This window comes from Odocoileus virginianus, unplaced genomic scaffold, assembly GCF_023699985.2.
Source record: "Odocoileus virginianus isolate 20LAN1187 ecotype Illinois unplaced genomic scaffold, Ovbor_1.2 Unplaced_Contig_34, whole genome shotgun sequence".
NCBI lineage: Eukaryota > Metazoa > Chordata > Mammalia > Artiodactyla > Cervidae > Odocoileus > Odocoileus virginianus.
The window spans coordinates 678,449-696,193 of NW_027224351.1; the positions used below are offsets into that span (position 1 = coordinate 678,449).

Here is a 17,745-nt window from a genome sequence, read left to right on the forward strand (position 1 = left end):
ATTGAATATTAGCACAACATTAAAGGGTGAGTTCAGAATCACTAGAATTGGTAAGGGAAGCTACAAATGTGATGTATATTAGTGGCCTTCCTATTATTAATACTTCTCCAGATTCTACTGAAATAAATAATGACTCAATAGGAGAGAAAGGGAATCTTTCTGAACTTTGCCTTAATGACTGAGCAGCAGGCACTTTCCATTACTTATGCCTTCTTTCATTACAGAGACAGAGATCATGATCTATGTCAAGGAAATGATCCAATGTAATATTGATTAATTTTTTATAGGGAGGGCCTGTATTTAATACTCGGGTTCCTCTCCTCTGTGCACACTATTCTAGTCAGATTAGGTTTTCTGAAAGAGTTTTCTTATTGATTTACATTAAAATATGTGCCCTAAGGATTTCATAAGAAATGGACATTATCAGCCTAAAACAAGCACTGAGCAGAATTAGGTTTTAGAATTTGTTAAATACAAGAAACAAAATTAGGGTTGGCAAGAAAGTGATGCAATAGAAAAACAAGTCCTTTAAGATACTGGATTATATCAGACAGAAAAGGAAAAAAATCATATGACCTCGCTTATATTTGGAATCTCAAAATAAATTATGCAAATGAACTTATTTATGAAACAAAAACATATTCACAGACTTAAGAGAGTAAATTTATTATTGCTAAAGGATGAGGGGAAGGAACAGTTACAGAATATGGGATGGACAGGTGCACACCACTATATTTAAAATAGATAACCAACAAAGTCTGACTATACAGCACAGGGAACTCTGCTCAATGTTATTTAGCAGCCTGGATGGGAGGGGAATTTGGGGAGAATGGATACATGTATATGTGTGGCTGAGTCCCTTTGCTATCCACCTGAAACTGTTAGGACATTGTTAGTCATCTATACTCCAATATAAAATAAAATGTTTTTGAAAAAGATACTGGATTATGCCAAATTCTTCAGTATGTTAGATGGAATCATATCTGACCCTTCAAAAGTGTTATGTAACTGTTTTTAAATACAAAGTAAATAACTTCACAGTATGCCCACCACTTTGCTGGAATTCACATGTTTTGCAATCCAGACATCAGCATTGCCTAATAGAATGCTGAGATCAAAGAAATGGGCAAGCTGGAAGACTGGTGCATGTCATGGCATAGCTGTTGACAAGACCAAAGACCTTGCATTTCAGGAAAAACCATAATCTCCCTCATAAACATAGATGCATAATTCATAAACAAATCATAAGCAAAATATAGCACAGTGAAGATGAAAAGATTTATGGTACTAATGTAAACATATACCCTGTCTTCCAATCCAGTGATATCATCCATATCATTGTGGTGCATAAATGAGCAAAGATAGTGGGGTATTTCCCCAAACTGGTACTTTATTATGAGGATGAAGCTAAAAAATTCTATTTGGTGGCATAATGATAAATACATGATGGTTCTTATTAGTTGGCTCTTATTTTCTCTTTAGTCCCAAGCTACTATGCTAGGCATATTTTAATGCCCAATATCTCCTTATTGGTTTATTGGAAGGCCACTCTCATTATGCATGGACAATCAGGTCACAATTGGCTTAAGCTGTGTGATATAAAGAAGAAGGACTGGGTCAAAGGACTGTGTGATAGACCTATCTCTGCCGCAACCTAGACATATGACCTTGAATCTGCCCAAAATGGTTCCTGCTTTCCATAAATTTGCCATCTAGGAGAAAAGTCAAACATATCCATAGATAATTCTGCTATCAAGCAAATACTAACTGGTTTGGAAGAAGTAGGATGATACATGTGGAGAAATTGAAAATCTGCAGGATTCTTGAAAATTCTGTCTCTTTTTTAAGAGACTCCAAACTATATTCCTTTACAGTTCTGGAGGTTAGAAATCTGAAATCAGGTTCAGTGGGATGAAGTCAACGTGTCAGAAGGGAAGATTTTTTTGTGGAATCTCTGAGTGGATAATCTATTTCCTTGCTGTTTTCAGATTCTAGAGGCTGCTCACTTTCCTTGGCTCCTGGCCTCATCACTCCAGTCTGCTTTCGCTGCCTTCTCCCCTGACTATGACCCTCCTGCCTCTCTCACATCAGGACCTTTACAATTGCATGGAGCCCATCTGGATGATGCAGGATTAGCTCCCCATTTCTAGGACCTTAGTTTAATCATATCAATAATGTTCCTTCTGCCATATAATGTAACACAGGTGCTGGGGATTAGGACATATTTGAGAGGCCACTATTCAGCTGACAGGGACTTTCCTAGTAGTGCAGACAGGAAAGAATCTGCCTGCAGGGCAGGAGACCTGGATTTGATTCCTGGGTTGGGAAGATCCCCTGGAGAAAGGAATGGCAACTCACTCCAGTATTCAGACAGAGGAGCCTGGTGGGCTACGGTTCATTGGGTCACAAAAAGCAGGATGTGACTGAATGACTAACACACACATTCAGCTGAAAACAGTAGTCCAGAGTCAGGGCGGAGATACAAGTGGAAGTCTCTTTACTTGTAGTGGAAGGAGGTCCAGAACCATTGATTTTTAGCAGGTATGAAGGTCAAGGAGTCAGTGTGAATGTGTGATGGAAGGAATCTAAAATTCTCTTAAAGGAGGTTTTCATAGAACTGTACTTTTACTCATGTTCAAGATGTTACAGTACTGTTGGAAAAGTGCAGAGAGAAGGAAACCCTTCATCAAAATAGCAAAGCAGTCTTGAAATGCAGAACATCAGAAGTGGTGAACCTGCAAAATGTTTAGGTGAGAGGTGATACGCTGGGAATTTGCTAGTAAGAACACCTTGACAAAGTGCAGGGTTATGGTTTGACTCACTGCTAAGAGTAATTCTATTTTCAGACCTGCTTATGATGCTCTTTTTGTGTGTGTGTCAGAGCCCGCAGATATTTATGGCACATATGAGCTAGTAAACTATTAATGGTCAGTCTTTTAAATCAAATCATGCCTGACACTTTATGTTGCATAACTGTTTTTAAATTGAAAGTAAATAAAATAACTTCACAGTATGTCCACCACCTTATTTGATATTCTTCCATATATTTCTTAATTTGTCCCTACATCATTTGATGATATTTGGCAATAAAGTAGCAGACTTGAATTTGAGTCCTGGCCCCAGAAAAAGACCTTTGCTTGACTTGTTAAGTATAAAGTAGTTTTTCCTGTTGAGGAAGACATTAAACATGACTTTGGTGACTATGAAGAGAGTTAACTATGAAGCAAGTTATTCTGTGATCAAATATATAAATATGCTGCTGCTGTTTAGTCACTCAGGCGTGTCTTTGCGACCCCCTGGACTGCAACGTGCCAGCTACCTATGCCAGCCTGAGGCAATAAGGGCAACTCACAAATGCCTTCTTTTGGTATAACCAAGATCATCTTTTAATCAAGTAGATTATCTTTCTGTAATCTATATGTGTAGTATGTAAAATTGCCCAGTAACTATAAGTTGAATACAAAGCACTCGTGTGTGCAATGACTTCCCTGAGTGGCTCAGGCGGTAAAGCGTCTGCCTACAGTGTGGGAGACGCAGGTTCAGTCCCTGGGCCAGGAAGATCCCCTGGAGAAGGAGATGGCAACCCATTCCAGTATTCTTGCCTGGAGAATCCCATGGACAGAGGAGCCTGGTAGGCTACAGTCCATGGGGTTGTAAAGAGTCGGACACGACTGAGCATCTTGACTTTCTTTCTTTCATGTGTACCAAAGGGTTCATAGAGTTAATAATTTGTACTCAAGAAATGATGCTTAAGACCCCCCTCTTCAGGTTTCATTTACTTGCTAAAGAGGCTCACAGAATTCAGGAAAATACTTATTTCCACCACTTTATTGAAGAATATGATAAAAGATGGACCTGCCTGCCAGGTGGGCACAGCAACCCCCTCTAGTATTCTTGCTTGGAGAATCCCCATGGATAAAGGAGCCTGATGGGCTATAGACATGGGGTCACAAAGAGTCTGACACAACTAAAGTGACAGCACTAGCAATAGCAGTATGATAAAAGGTATATATATATATATATATATATATATATAAACATCCTGATGAAGAGATACATAGTTTGATATCTGATAGAGTCTCAAGTTCAGGGAATTCTGTCCCCTTGGACACCCAGAAACTCTCTGAATTCTATACTTTGGGGATTTTTATGGAGACTTCCTCATGTAGGCACAATCAGTCATTAACTCCACTTTCAGCTCTTCTCCCTTCTCAAGAAAATGGTGGAGTGGGGCTAAAAACATCAAGCCTTCATCATGGCTTGGTCTTTCTGGGGGCCAACCCTCACCCAGGAGGTATCCAGGGGCCCACCCAAAGGCATATTATGAGAACAAAAGACACTCTTGACACCCAGAATGATAATTACAAGGAAATTATCAGGAGGAAATTACAAGGTTTCGGGAGCTGACTGTCAGGCACTGGTGGCAGAGACCAATATATATTTTTCACTATCTCACAGAATCATATTGGAAGGTGCCCAAGCCTGATTTTCCAGATCACAATGAAACTTGTCAAAAGTCCCCCTGCAAAGAAGCAAAAATCAATACACCATGATTTCCGTTGATTCCAAGTTAGGACCTTGCATGCTTCTCAGGTACCCCAATTGTTCACACTGTGGACTGTCATACCCCAGTGACAACATCATAAAGGGTGAAGAGGCTGTAATAAAAGCAACAACAGATGCCAAAGATATGTTCTTGAACATGTACATTCATGACAGTATAACCAAATACATATTTCACATATTAAGAAAAATTAACCAGGTAGTGATTAAAAAATACAATTTCCTAAGTGAATATCCAATTCCACCTGCCAAAAAGGATGTCCAATGATGTCACAAGGGAATTTACTATAAAGCTCAAAAGGGCCCTCTCTATAAGGTACAGGCAAGACTCAAAGCTCCAGGGATCTGGAAGGGGTAGGAGGGGGCAAGCAAGTATACACTGAAAAAGAGAATATGTGTAGAACACACAGGAATATGATAATAGGCTACTTAAGATGACTTTAACTCAGGCCTTGGCTCCCCAGTCCCAACGTCCACCCTAAAGAATATGGCTTAAGCTCACCCAACCCATTCCTGGCTTCAGGTTGTTCCACACATATTTCTAAACTCTGGAAAATGGAGACTGTCTATTTTGGGCAGAGTAAGAAGCAATGTGGTCAAGATATTATACAAAAAATTTAAAGAAAATAAGGACATGCTTTGGATTTGGAAATATTGCATTGATCTGTCAAAATGTGTGTGTGTGTGTGTGTGTGTGTGTGTGTACAGCATGGCCCATAAGTTTTTGTGAAGTTTTTCCAACTTCATTACTACAAATGCTACTAGCACAAAACATATCATTTAGAGGTTCAATTACTTACCTTTTTATTATACTTAAATTTTATAAATTTTAAATAATCTCTAATTTGAATTTTCATATCAATTACTCTGAGTGAAGCTGGCAAAGAAGGATGAAAACTACAACATATTATTTATGCAAAATTAAATATAAAATAAATTTCTATTTCTGGGTTAATGAAAGTAAAAGACTTATAATATGGGGAAAATAGTGGTAACGTGCAGCAATGGGAATGAATCTAGTGGACATCATGTTAAGTGAAAGCCAGACAAAGGCATATATTTTTTCTTATTAATTATGTGCAGAATCTACAAAAAAAGAAGTCGAACTTAAAGAAACAGAAAAGTGGTTGGCAGGGGCTGGGGTTGGGGGAAATAGGGAGAGGTGGGTAACAGGGTTTTGACCTTTTGCTATGAGACAAAAGTCTCAGGATCTAATGGTGACTAGAGTTGATAGCACTATATTGTGTAACTGAAATTTGCTGAGGAAGTATAACTTCAAAGTAAATATATGAGATGAAAAAAAAAAAAAAAATGATGAGATTGTGGACAGAGGAGACTCTAAGAGTGCAAATCCTTGGAAAACAACCAAAAATACTGGGAGAATTTCAGAGTTTCAAAAGCTATGAAATTGGTTGGCTCAAGCCAAGGTCTCCAAGAGATTTTAGGAACCAGTAAATATCTGGTCTCCTGGTGGAATGAATAGAAAATTGACTAATCTCTCGAAGGCCCTTGAGGGTGGAGGGGTAGAGCTGTGGGGCTGGATGGCGGGGGAGGGGCTGTGGCCTAGGCCTCCCCTCCCCCACCCACAGGAGCCCTTTGTGACAAGGCTGCAGGCTCTGTGATGCCAGGCCTGGGGCTTTAGTCCCGAAGTACAAGCCCTGTTCTCAGTTACCTGAGGGCAGCAGTGGGGTTCAGACAATGGAGAATCTTCTCTTTTCTCCAAAAAGCACTTTTGACACTTGGTTGAACTCCAGTTACACTGCCTGGACAATTGAAATCATCCTTGCTTTTCTGTGTGGACTGGGTCTCTTTTTCCTGTTCCTTCCCTACCACCAGAATAATCCATCTTTTCCTCCTCCTAGGAAATGTGGAAACAGCAAGAAGGTAAGGAACCCTTGGCCCAGACCCACAAGCACATGATTCTCTTTTCTATTATTATGTCTACTTTTCTGAACCAACTCAGGAGACTCCTGAGATGGGAAAAAACAGGACATCTATTCTCAAGAAAAAATAGATCATTATCACTCTAGGGACAAACTAGGCTGGACAGGGGATCAGTGAAAACTAACTGTGAAGCCTAGAGTGAACACTAGGATTTCTATCCAAAGATCTCAGATCAGTAGTTCAGGTGTGGTTGGGTCTCCAGGACAAATCCCTGATGCAGTGACCAGGAGCCAAGAACTGGATACTGAGTTTATTCTCAGCCAGGAGAAGCCCCCGAACACAACCAGTTCCCCAGCTGTGAATGGGCGTCTCAGACAAGGGCTGATCTGAGGACAGTGCTGAGGGCCTGAGAGACTTAGAGCAGGGGGCTAGAGTGGGGCCCTGGCTTCAGGAAGACAAGACCTACCTGATGGAGCTAAGATTCTCCAATAGGCCTGAGAACATGCATGTTCCTTCAGCAGAGGAACAGTGACGAACGAAATCCAGGGTGGGTCTCACATAGAAAATCCTTCTCACATCTAGGAAATGTTTTCTAGGAATGAGCTCTCCCAATAATCAAAAGGAAACCTGGAAATATGTCTGCACAAATATATATAGGCATATTTATGTACATTAATCGGGACTTCAGCGATGTTGGAATATGACTCCCTCATTAAAATGTTCATTTACTTTAGAATACTAACATAAAGATCAATAAGATCTGTTTTCTGCTTTAGTCAACAATGTTGTTGTTGTTGGTGTGTGTGTGTATGTGTGTATCTCTGTGAATTATTGAATTAGAGTTGACCTACAATGTTGCATTAGTTTTGGATGTACAGAAAAGTGATTTATATATATATATATATATATATATATATATATATATATATATAGTTCAGTTCAGTTCAGTTGCTCAGTCATGTCCAACTCTTTGCGACCCCATGAACCGCAGCACGCCAGGCCTCCCTGTCCATCACCAACTCCTGGAGTTTACTCAAACTCATGTCCATCAAGTCAGTGATGCCATCCAACCATCTCATCCTCTGTCATCCCCTTCTCTTCCTGCCCCCAAACCCTCCCAGCATCAGGGTCTTTTCAAATGCCTCAACTCTTCGCATGAGGTGGCCAAAGTATTGGAGTTTCAGCTTCAACATCAGTCCTTCCAATGAACACCCAGGACTGATCTCCTTTAGGATGGACTGGTTGGATCTCCTTGCAGTCCAAAGGACTCTCAAGAGTCTTCTCCAACACCACAGTTCAAAAGCATCAATTCTTTGGCTCTCAGCTTTCTTCACAGTCCAACTCTCACATCCATACATGACTACTGGAAAAACCATAGCCTTGACTAGACGGACCTTTGTTGGCAAAGTAATGTCTCTGCTTTTTAATAAGCTATCTAGGTTGGTCATAACTTTCCTTTCAAGGAGTAAGCGTCTTTTAATTTCATGGCTGCAATCACCATCTGCAGTGATTTTGGAACCCCCCAAAATAAAGTCTGACACTGTTTCCACTGTTTCCCATCTATTTGCCATGAAGTGATGGGACCAGATGCCATGATCTTAGTTTTCTGAATGTTGAGCTTTAAGCCAGCTTTTTCACTCTCCTCTTTCACTTTCATCAAGAGGCTTTTTAGTTCCTCTTCACTTTCTGCCATAAGGGTGGTGTCATCTGCATATCTGAGGTTATTGATATTTCTCCTGGCAATCTTGATTCCAGCTTGTGCTTCTTCCAGCCCAGCGTTTCTCATGATGTACTCTGCATATAAGTTAAATAAGCAGGGTGACAATATACAGCCTTGACGTACTCCTTTTCCTATTTGGAACCGGTCTGTTGTTCCACGTCCAGTTCTAACTGTTGCTTCCTGACCTGCATATAGGTTTCTCAAGAGGCAGGTCAGGTGGTCTGGTATTCCCATCTCTTTCTGAATTTTCCACAGTGTATTGTGATCCACACAGTCGAAGGCTTTGGCATAGTCAATAAAGCAGAAATAGATGTTTTTTTGGAACTTTCTTGCATATTCAATGATCCAGCAGATGTTGGCAATTTGATCTCTGGTTCCTCTGCCTTTTCTAAAACCAGCTTAAACATCTGGAGGTTCATAGTTCACATATTGCTGAAGCCTGGCTTGGAGAATTTTGAGCACTACTTTACTAGCATGTGAGATGAGTTCAATTGTGCAGTAGTTTGAGCATTGCCTTTCTTTGGGATTGGAATGAAAACTGACCTTTTCCAGTCCTGTGGCCACTGCTGAGTTTTCCAAACTTGCTGGCATATTGAGTGCGGCACTTTCACAGCATCATCTTTCAGGATTTGAAATAGCTTAACTGGAATTCCATCACCTCCACTAGCTTTGTTCGTAGTGATGCTTCCTAAGGCCTACTTGACTTCACATTCCAGAATGTCTGGCTCTTGGTGAGTGATCACACCATCATGAATATCTGTATATATACATAATATATGTGTGTGTATATATATATGTATATATATAATTATTCTTTTTCAGATATATATATATATATACACTCTCTTTTGGATTATTTTTCATTATGGGTTATTACAAGATAATAGGTATAGTTCCCTGTGCTATATAGTGGGTTCTTGTTGTTTGGCTATTTTGTATGTGGTTCAACTACTTTTTTTTGTATTAACTTTTCAACTAGTTTTCTTTTAAATTATTCTTAAAATGTCTGCCACATGAAAAGAATGTATTCTGCATATGGTAGAAATTAAATGCGCTAATTTCTAGCAAATGAAATTATGCAGGTAATTTATGATTTTTTTTTTCATTTTAAACTATAGGCTGAATAAGAAAGGACAGATAATGTAAACATTTATAAACCAGATACATAAAGGGGTTGCAATTCTTTTTAAAAAGGGAAAATCCTCCTTTATGCTCTTCAAAGAAGGAGAACAGAAAATATGTTTATCTGCTTTAAAAATGAGTGAAAGGAAAGAAAACCACAGAGCTCTGTTAGTGAAATGAAGAAAGTCGTATTATATATTGACACTGAGTGTCTGATGCTTGTCTAGAGACGGGAGACTGAGATTTGGGTTGCAGGTTCTCATTTTTTCTGTCTTTCAGCATCACATGGATCTGAGAAGGAGAAGCAGGAGCAGGAAGAGAAGTGGAGCTTTGAAAGGTGAGTTCTGCCATTCAGCTGTGTGTGCCCCGGATGTTAGCCCCCATGTATCCAGCCCCAAGGGCCCAGTGCCTCTGCTTCTGAGAAGACCAGTGGAAGGTCTTTCCCTTGGGAAACAGAACCCCCAGGGAGGCTTCTGGAAAGGAGAGCAGAACCCAGACACCACCCAGGTTCAATGTACAGAATGAAGCTGTGAGGGGCCTGGATATAAGAGTGGCCCTGCTCATAACCAGGTGTGTGTGGGGTTGCACTGGACCAGTAGCACCTGGATCGGGAGGTGAGACTCTGGGTTCGACCATGGACACATGGTTTAACTTTACTCAGATTTGTCTGTGCAGTGACCCCCCACTCTTCAGAGGCGGGTGAATACCGCAGGTTGTGAAGGCAGCAAGGAGTAAAGGATATGGAAACACTTTGTAAATGATAAACCCTTTCATGAGCTTCACTGTCACTGTGAATGATTATGTGGCCTTGGACACTAGTGCTTGGGCTCCAAAATCCCAACGGTGGCCCCTTAAAGAGATAGTGCACTCAGCCTCCTGTAAGACCCCTAGGAAGGGGCCCCCGCCTTCCTCACTGTGACCCAGTCTGCTGGTTTTCAGTTTGCAGAGATTGCCTGGAAGAGCTGGAAGGGACGCGCAACCTGGTTTTACTTCTTCAGAGGTAAAGAATCTTCCTCTTCTCTCCTGGGTTGTTCTTCCTCCCAGAGTGTCTGGTGTGACCCCAGCGCTGCAGGCATCCTGGGACTGAGCTGGGAGGGGAAGACTTGGGAGTGGGATATGGCTAACGTCCTGGGGTGTGGGAAAGCAGGAGCACTGTAAAGTTGCCATGGGCACCATGCAGGACTGTGGCTGCCGGTGCCCACCCCTGCCTGGCCTGACGTGCCCTCCTGGCCCTGGGGCTCCTGGCTGCACCTTGTGCTTTGTGTTCCCCGCAGCCACGTGGGAAGTCTCCCTGATAAAAGCAGCTTTCATCAGCTCTCCTGGCAAGATCCTCCTGGTGTGGGACAGAAAGCAGCTCCTGCTGGAGCCCACCAGCCCAGCATGGAGCCTCTGGAGGAGGCTATTTCTACCATATCTTCAGCTTCTCTGACCCAGGACCCTGTGCCTTTGGCCTCCACCTTGTCAGCAGAACCTCAAGACAGATCCAACTTGGAGAAAATCCCATTTGGTACTGTTGCGAAGAGCTCCCCTCCAGGTAATTCTTTTTTGGCATCTACCATCTCAGCCATGGCAAACCTTGGTGTCCTCGCAAGCTACCCCATTTCTTTCCTGTCCTGCTGGTGGGACACTACCAAGGCCTTGTTCTTCCCCACCTCATCACAGAGCAAGTCCTGGCAAGAAGACCTATCCCCTCACCCAACAGAGGTTCCATCCTGGGGGGCGCCTATAGACAAGCAGGTAGAAATTGGTAGCCCCTCATTTATCAACCCTGATGTCCAAAAGCTGCTGGAGATCCTAATCACCGAGAGAGTAGAGCTGAGGATTTGTAAGGAGGGAAAAAAGGACAGGTCATTCTCAGAGCAAATGAGCCCGGACTACCATCTGAACACTTCAGGGAATATGTGGAAATCATTGGGAACTGAGCAGGACATCACAACCCCTCAATCTTTCTGGAACGTGAAAGACAAACCAGAGCAGCTACCTGAGCCACAGCAGCTTTTACATCCTGAGAGTCTGAGGGATCACATAGAGCGGAAATATAGCCAGCTCTTCTGGGGTCTCCCCTCTCTACACAGTGAGTCCCTGGTGGCAGCTGCCCTTGTCTCCGGGAGCTCCTCTCAATCACAGGCACCCTTTGTTTTATTCAATGGAATCTCTAATGTCTTTCCAGTCTCAGTTCAACCTGGAATACCTTTAAGTCTTTCCCAGGCCCCACTCTTGCCCTGTGCTGGGGCCCAACCCCAGCCTTTCACTCAAAACTTGCCTATGTGCCAGCCCCCACCTATGGTTCAGATACAAAGTCAGCCCTACCTCCCATCTCCTCTCCTCTTCAGACCAACTTACTCTTCACCCCAGCTGAGTAGCTGTGGGCTCTACTGTCTTCCATTTCAGAACAACCCATTATATTTTATCCCAACTGAAACTCAAAATCTGGAGTACCCCTTGTTACAGAAGCAACTGAAAACTGAGATGCCTTTACCCTCTGTGAACGAGAGATCACAGAAAGTCTTTAGCCAACTCACTCCCATCTGTCCCCAGGACACTGGGGGGCCTCAGGCCCAAAGGTTAGTCCCTGGTCCTCATGGAGACTTAATCAAATCTGATCTCCAGAAGCAACATCTTCAAAAGAAGCCCACAGAAGATCAACTCAAGGGGAGCTGGCTCCGCAGCATGCACCTGTCTCTACAACTGAGTTCATCTCAGTGCCAATTCCTAGTGACTTATCATGCCCAGGGCAAGCAAGGATCCTGGCAGCTGTCTGCTTTTAGAGGCAAAAGGAGCCAGGATGCCCAGAAGACAAGGTCCAGGTGTCCTAGGAGATCCCATCGAAGGAGTCAGATGAAGTTCCAGCTAGAAACAGATTTTAGTGAGGGTCTAAGGCCATATCTGAGGGGTATCTCAAAAGATCCTTCCAGGTCCAGCTTCTCCAAGAAGTTTCTGCAAATGAACTCTGAGAAGGAGTCAGAAAGATACTTGCTGAGGCCCTCAAAGAGTGACTTGCTGAGGCCCTCAAAGAGTGACTCCAGAGACTACTTATTTGGTGGCCCAGATAAGAAACATCTAGAAAAAGTCTTAAAAGCCCATTTAGACAAAAAGTTGAGGCAGATTGATCAGGGTTTGATCCCTGTGACAGTGCGTCGATCCTGGCTTGCCGCCACCCAAGCTTCTTCTAAGACCCACCTTCACAAGGAAATCAGAAATCTAGCATCCCTGAAGCATTGGAAACCTCGTATAAACATCTCCCATGAGCTTTCTTTCCTCAGTCCAAGCATTCAACAAATGCTGGAAGCACATATCATAAGGTTTCGGGTAAGGCACAGGTGGGACACATCCAAACAGGGCTCTGAGCCTGTAAATCTCAAACCATCTGAGGCTCAACCCTCTCCCCTTGCAACATCCACATTTTCCCTCTCAGCCATCTGGCAACCTGGGCCACAGTCAAAAACCAACTTTTCTAAGTTCTTGGGAAAACCTCAGCCCCATCAAGGAAAGCAAATGATAACAAAAACATCAGTTCCCTCCCTGGGGAGTCCCCTCCTGGCTCCCATTCCTGCAAGGTGGGGTATCCAGAGGGCCTTGGGAAAGTCTTCACCTGGTGACAGTTGTGGGCCCTCAGAGGCCCCTCTGACTGGACGGAAGGGCAGGCCACCTCATAAGATGTCTGCACCCAACCTCAGGGGCAGAACCTGGCAGAGTGGGACTGTCCTGAGGGCCAGGAAAAGCAGCCTAAACCCCAGTCTCCAAAGGGAGGAGAGTTGGGGTTGGCTCTCAAAATACCCCTGCCATAACGCTTTAATACTGGACATGGGCCTAAAGTCCCAATCTTCAAAGGCCAAACAGAAGGCCAAGGAGGACCCTGCCTGGGAAGTCTTCTTGGGTCCCACTGTGCCACTCAACTCCCAAACCAGCAACATGGATCTGAGGCGATCACATGTTCCAGTCACCAAAAAAACCCTGCCACCATCCACAAACTCAGTTGGCCAATATTCAGAGGAGCCACATTTTAAAACACAGGTGGCTACTAAATTTGAGTTTGGAAGCAAGTTAGAATCAGAGAAGCAGCTTCAAGGCCGCGCCACTGGTGGCCTGCAGCAGCCTCACACTGCTGTCCTCCTTCGGGACTACGCCACCGGCGCGCTCCTTCAGGGCTCCGCCACCAACCCGCTCCTTCAGGGCTCCGCCACCAACCTGCGCCTTCAGGACCCTCACACCGACGTGCTCCTTGCTGCAGGCATCTCGGCTTCTCACACGCCACTGTCAAGTTCCCAGATGGGATATGCTAGTGGGGACACACCAGCTTCACAGGTGTCATATGGCCTCACAGCAAGTGCACAGAGCACCCAGGAGCAGCAGAAATTCCAAAAACCAAAACTGAAGGACCCATTTAAGAGCCAGACAGAGATGTTTGCCCCAACTGAAGAGTGGACAGACTTTCAGAGTTTCCAACCAGGAGAACATGAAGAAATGAAGAGTATCCAGAGACAACAGAAACACAGAAAACCAAAAGTGAGGGACCCATGTAAGGGTCAGTTTGCCTCAGCTGATGAAGGGGAGATTTGTGAGAAGCTTGAGCCAGAAGAAGATAGAGAAACCATCAGCCAAGGCAAGATGTTTGCTCCAACTGAGGAGAGGAGAGGTTTTAAGAGACTCCAACAAGAAGAGGATGAAGACATGAAGAGCAAGAGAGAGATGCTTGTCCTAGTTGATGAATGGAGGAAGGCTAGGAGGCTCCAATCAAGGGGACAGCAGAAACCCAGGAAACCAAAAGTTAAGGATCCTTGTAAGGGCCCATTTGCCTCAATTGAGGAGGAGGGGATCTGTGAGAACCTCGAATCAGAAGAGGATGAAGAAATAAACAGCCAAACTGAGATGTGTCCCCCAGCTGCGGAGTGGTGGGGTTTTAACAAACCCCTACCAAGAGGACATCAAGAAACAGAAAACCAGAGCAAGATACTCACCTCAACTGAGGACTGGAGGGCTTTTAAGAGACTCCAACCAGGAGAGCCTGAAGAAATGAAGAGCCAGAGGGAGAGACTTACCCCAACTGAGGAGTGGAAGAGTGTTAGGAGGCTCCAACTAGGAGAACATGAAAGAGCAGGGAGTAGTCAACGACAACAGAAACCCAGGAAAACAAAAGTCAGGGACCCATGTAAGGGCCCATTTTCCTCACTTGATGAAGGGGAGATCTGTGAGAACCTTGAACCGGAAGAGGATGAAGGAATGAACAGCCAAACCAAGTTGTGTCCCCCAGTTGAGGAGTGGAGGGGTTTTAAGAAGCCCCCACCAAGAGGACATGAAGAAACCAAAAACAGGAGTGAGATGCTCACTTCACCTGAAGACAGCAGGGCTTTTAAGAGGCCCCTACCCAGAGAGTATGAAGAAACCCATAGTCAGAATAAGATGCTCATCCCAGCTGATGAGTGGAAGGCTTTTAAGTGGCCTCCACCAGAAAATTATGAAAAAACAAAAAGTCAGGGCCAGATGCTCACATCAGCTGAAGAGTTGAGGAGTATTAGGAAGCTCCATGCAGGAGAACAAGAAACGGGGAGTAGTCAACGACAACAGAAACCCAGGAAACCAAAAGTTAGGGACCCTTGTAAGGGCCCGTTTGCCTCAATTGATGAGGGGGAGATCTGTGAGAACCTTAAACCAGAAGAGAATGAAGAAATGAATAGCCAGAGTGAGATATGTCCCCCACCTGAGGAGTGGAGGGGTTTTAAGAAGCTCCCACCAAGAGGACATGAAGAAACCAAAAGCCAGAGCGAGATGCTCACCTCACCTGAGGACAGCAGGGCTTTTAAGAGACCCCAACCCAGAGAGTCTGAAGAAGTGAAGAGCCAGAGGGAGATGATAACCCCAGCTGAGGAGTGGAAGAGTGTTAGGAGGCTCCAGCCAGGAGAACATGATAAAACAAGGAGTAGTCAACAACAACAGAAACCCAGGAAAACAAAATTTAGGGACCCATGTAAGGGCCCATTTGCCTCAGTCAATGAGGGGGAGATCTGTGAGAGGCCTGAGCCAGAAGAAGATGAAGAAATGCATAGCCAAAGCAGGATGTTGGCACCAACTGATGAGAGGAAGGGTAATTGGAGGCCCAAATTTGGAAAGTATGAAGAAAGAATTTCAGGACTAAGGGCTTCTCATACCAGAGTGATGAGACAGTCTCCTCAGGTGAGGGAAACAGAGTCTCTTGGGGGCAAATACCTCCAGTTCTCACCAGAAAAGGAACAACTTTTACCAGAAAGCTATTTGAAAAAAAGGATGAGGCACTTTCTGCAGTGTCTTAGCGCCAGTAAAAAAGACAAACAAATAGAAGAAACCTTTCAAAAAGGCAGGCCTGCATCAGCAGCTGCTCAGTGCCAGGAACAAATCAAAGACAAATTCATTGTAGATGGCAGGACTATTGATCCTGAGGTGATTGGAACAGTTGTTGGACAGGTCCTGGTAGAGAAATTGGGGCTTCAACAAGGACCCCATGCCTCAGAAGTAAATCACCACAGAGAACAGCTTCGGGCCCTAGTGGGTGAGCATTCCCACCACCACAGGACACTCTCTTCGTCAGAACAGAGAAAAATGTTGAAAGATAGAGCACACAGTCACCAAGCCAATCCCAAGGACCACAGCCATCTCAGCAAGAGCAGGCATACCAGAGACAGGGGCGACAGGCGGGCCTTCCCACCCAGGGAGCCAGAGTCCCTAGTCAGACCCTGCCAGCATGGCCCCAGGGTGGCAAGGGACTCAGGGGCCCTGCACCACTGCCCAACATGCTGGCCTCAAAAGTGTGTCCCCTCTGGCCAACAAGAGCATCCTCCTCATGCCTCCCCTGGTAAGAAAATGTTTGCACAAGAGAAAATTCAGTACCTGCAGAGAAAACCTGTTTTTCCTTGTGTTAGCACATCATCTATGTGCTAAAGTCTCCTTCCTACCACAATTATTTTAATTATTTCCCCCAAATAAACATTTCTCTCATGAAAGGTGGTGGCCTCCATCTGTGCCCTGCTGGAGGGAAGGGAAGGGCTCAGGGTCCACTCTTGCCAGCTGCCTGCTTTGACTTCCAGATGGGAGGGGGCCATGGAGGGAGGGTGATCCCAGTGTGCACCCCAATTCCCTCAGTGCACTGGAAAGTTTCCACAATCACAGCACCACAGAAATGGGCTATAGCATTCAGGACATGTCAAGGTGAACTAAACCCGAAGACCTCTCCCTTCCCAGGATCCATCTCAGTCCTCTTCACCTCTCTCTCTCCTTGAACTTGTGGGGCTATAGGGGAGGGGTTTGCAGAGGCTGAAATTCCCCTCTGGCTCAGAGAGTGTCAGACATAAGCTCACATGTCAGAATAAGGAGGGGAGTTTGAGGGCAGTGATGACCCCAAGTCCAGAGTGGGCGAAACCTCATCCCCACATCTTGATGGGATTAGATGACACCTGTCTTAGAAGCCCCTTCCCCCCTGATGGAGCTGGGATTGAGATGGGCCAGGATTGTCACCTTTCCTCTGTCTTCCTCATGCTCTAGAGCAGAAGCAAGGATGAGGACCACACTCTGCTCCTTCCCCAGAGGAGAGAACAGCTCTGATCATAGTACCCACCTTCCTCGGGTGAATTAGCAGGGGAGTGACTGTGTGTGCAGTCACCAGGGCCAGGCTCCCAGAGGCAGCAGAGCCTCCAAGATAGGAAGCTTCACTTCTCCACAATGTAAATAATCAGCTTTCACAGGACCAGAAGCTTGGGACAGACTTGTGGTCTGTGACCTCTGCCTACACGTGTGGCCCAAGGAGGCTTCCAGGGGACAGGTGGGACTCAACAGGCCCAGGGACTGTGCAGGGTCATAGCAAGCCTCACCTTCTCTCAACCTTGCTCACCCCAGAGCCCCGAGAGGGAAGACAGCAGCAGACAGGGTGTGTCACGCAGCGGGTGGGAAGTGACCTGTGGAGAACGAGGGTGCTGTCAGCTTTCCTCCCCGGGCCCATCCACTCAAGAAAGCAGAGAGATAGGAGCGATTCTCTAGAGTGATTCAGGGCTCTGTGCATAGTCACTACTGCAGTAGAGAGACCTGCTCCAGGAGGGGTCTCTGATCCAGGAGACAGCAGGAATGGGGCTTCCCCGTGCCTGTAAGGACCCCAGGATGTGAGACCAGGATCGGGGTGGTGTGAGGCAGAGCGCACAGGTCTGCTTGTGCTGTGGGTTCTTTCTGGAGCCAGGTTCTGCCTGGGCCCCATCCTCCAGGGTGGGCTTAGCAGTGGGAGCCCCCCCAGGGCCTGAGGGAGGGGCTGGGACCCAGGTCACAGAGAGACTTCCAGAGCTCAGGAGAGAGGACACAGAGCACGGGCCCTGAGCCTGGCTGCTGCCCGGTTCTCTTAGAGGCACTGAGAGGTGAGCGCTGGGGGTGAGGGCAGCTGAAGCCCACCCCCTGGGGGGAGAGGTGACATGGAGGAACTCTGGCAGAGCAGCAAGAAATGA

General features: G+C 45.2%; 1 protein-coding gene across 1 annotated transcript; it reads left to right on the top strand.

Annotated features, from left to right (window-relative positions):
- Nucleotides 1–6,167: 6,167 nt before the first annotated feature.
- On the top strand, nt 6,168–16,263 carry LOC110137220 (spermatogenesis-associated protein 31E1-like). The gene is made up of 4 exons (XM_070464613.1): nt 6,168–6,447; nt 9,569–9,626; nt 10,229–10,289; nt 10,564–16,263. Exons 1-4 carry the CDS (start codon nt 6,262–6,264, stop codon nt 16,199–16,201), a joined length of 5,943 nt encoding a protein of 1,980 aa, XP_070320714.1. The 5' UTR covers nt 6,168–6,261; the 3' UTR covers nt 16,202–16,263.
- Nucleotides 16,264–17,745: the final 1,482 nt, after the last annotated feature.

Coding starts and splice junctions, on each gene's coding strand:
- LOC110137220 (XM_070464613.1), top strand. CDS start 6,262: ATGGAGAATCTTCTCTTTTCTCCAAAAAGCACTTTTGACACTTGGTTG. Junction 6,448..9,568: donor AATGTGGAAACAGCAAGAAG/GTAAGGAACCCT, acceptor TCTGTCTTTCAG/CATCACATGGATCTGAGAAG. Junction 9,627..10,228: donor GAGAAGTGGAGCTTTGAAAG/GTGAGTTCTGCC, acceptor GCTGGTTTTCAG/TTTGCAGAGATTGCCTGGAA.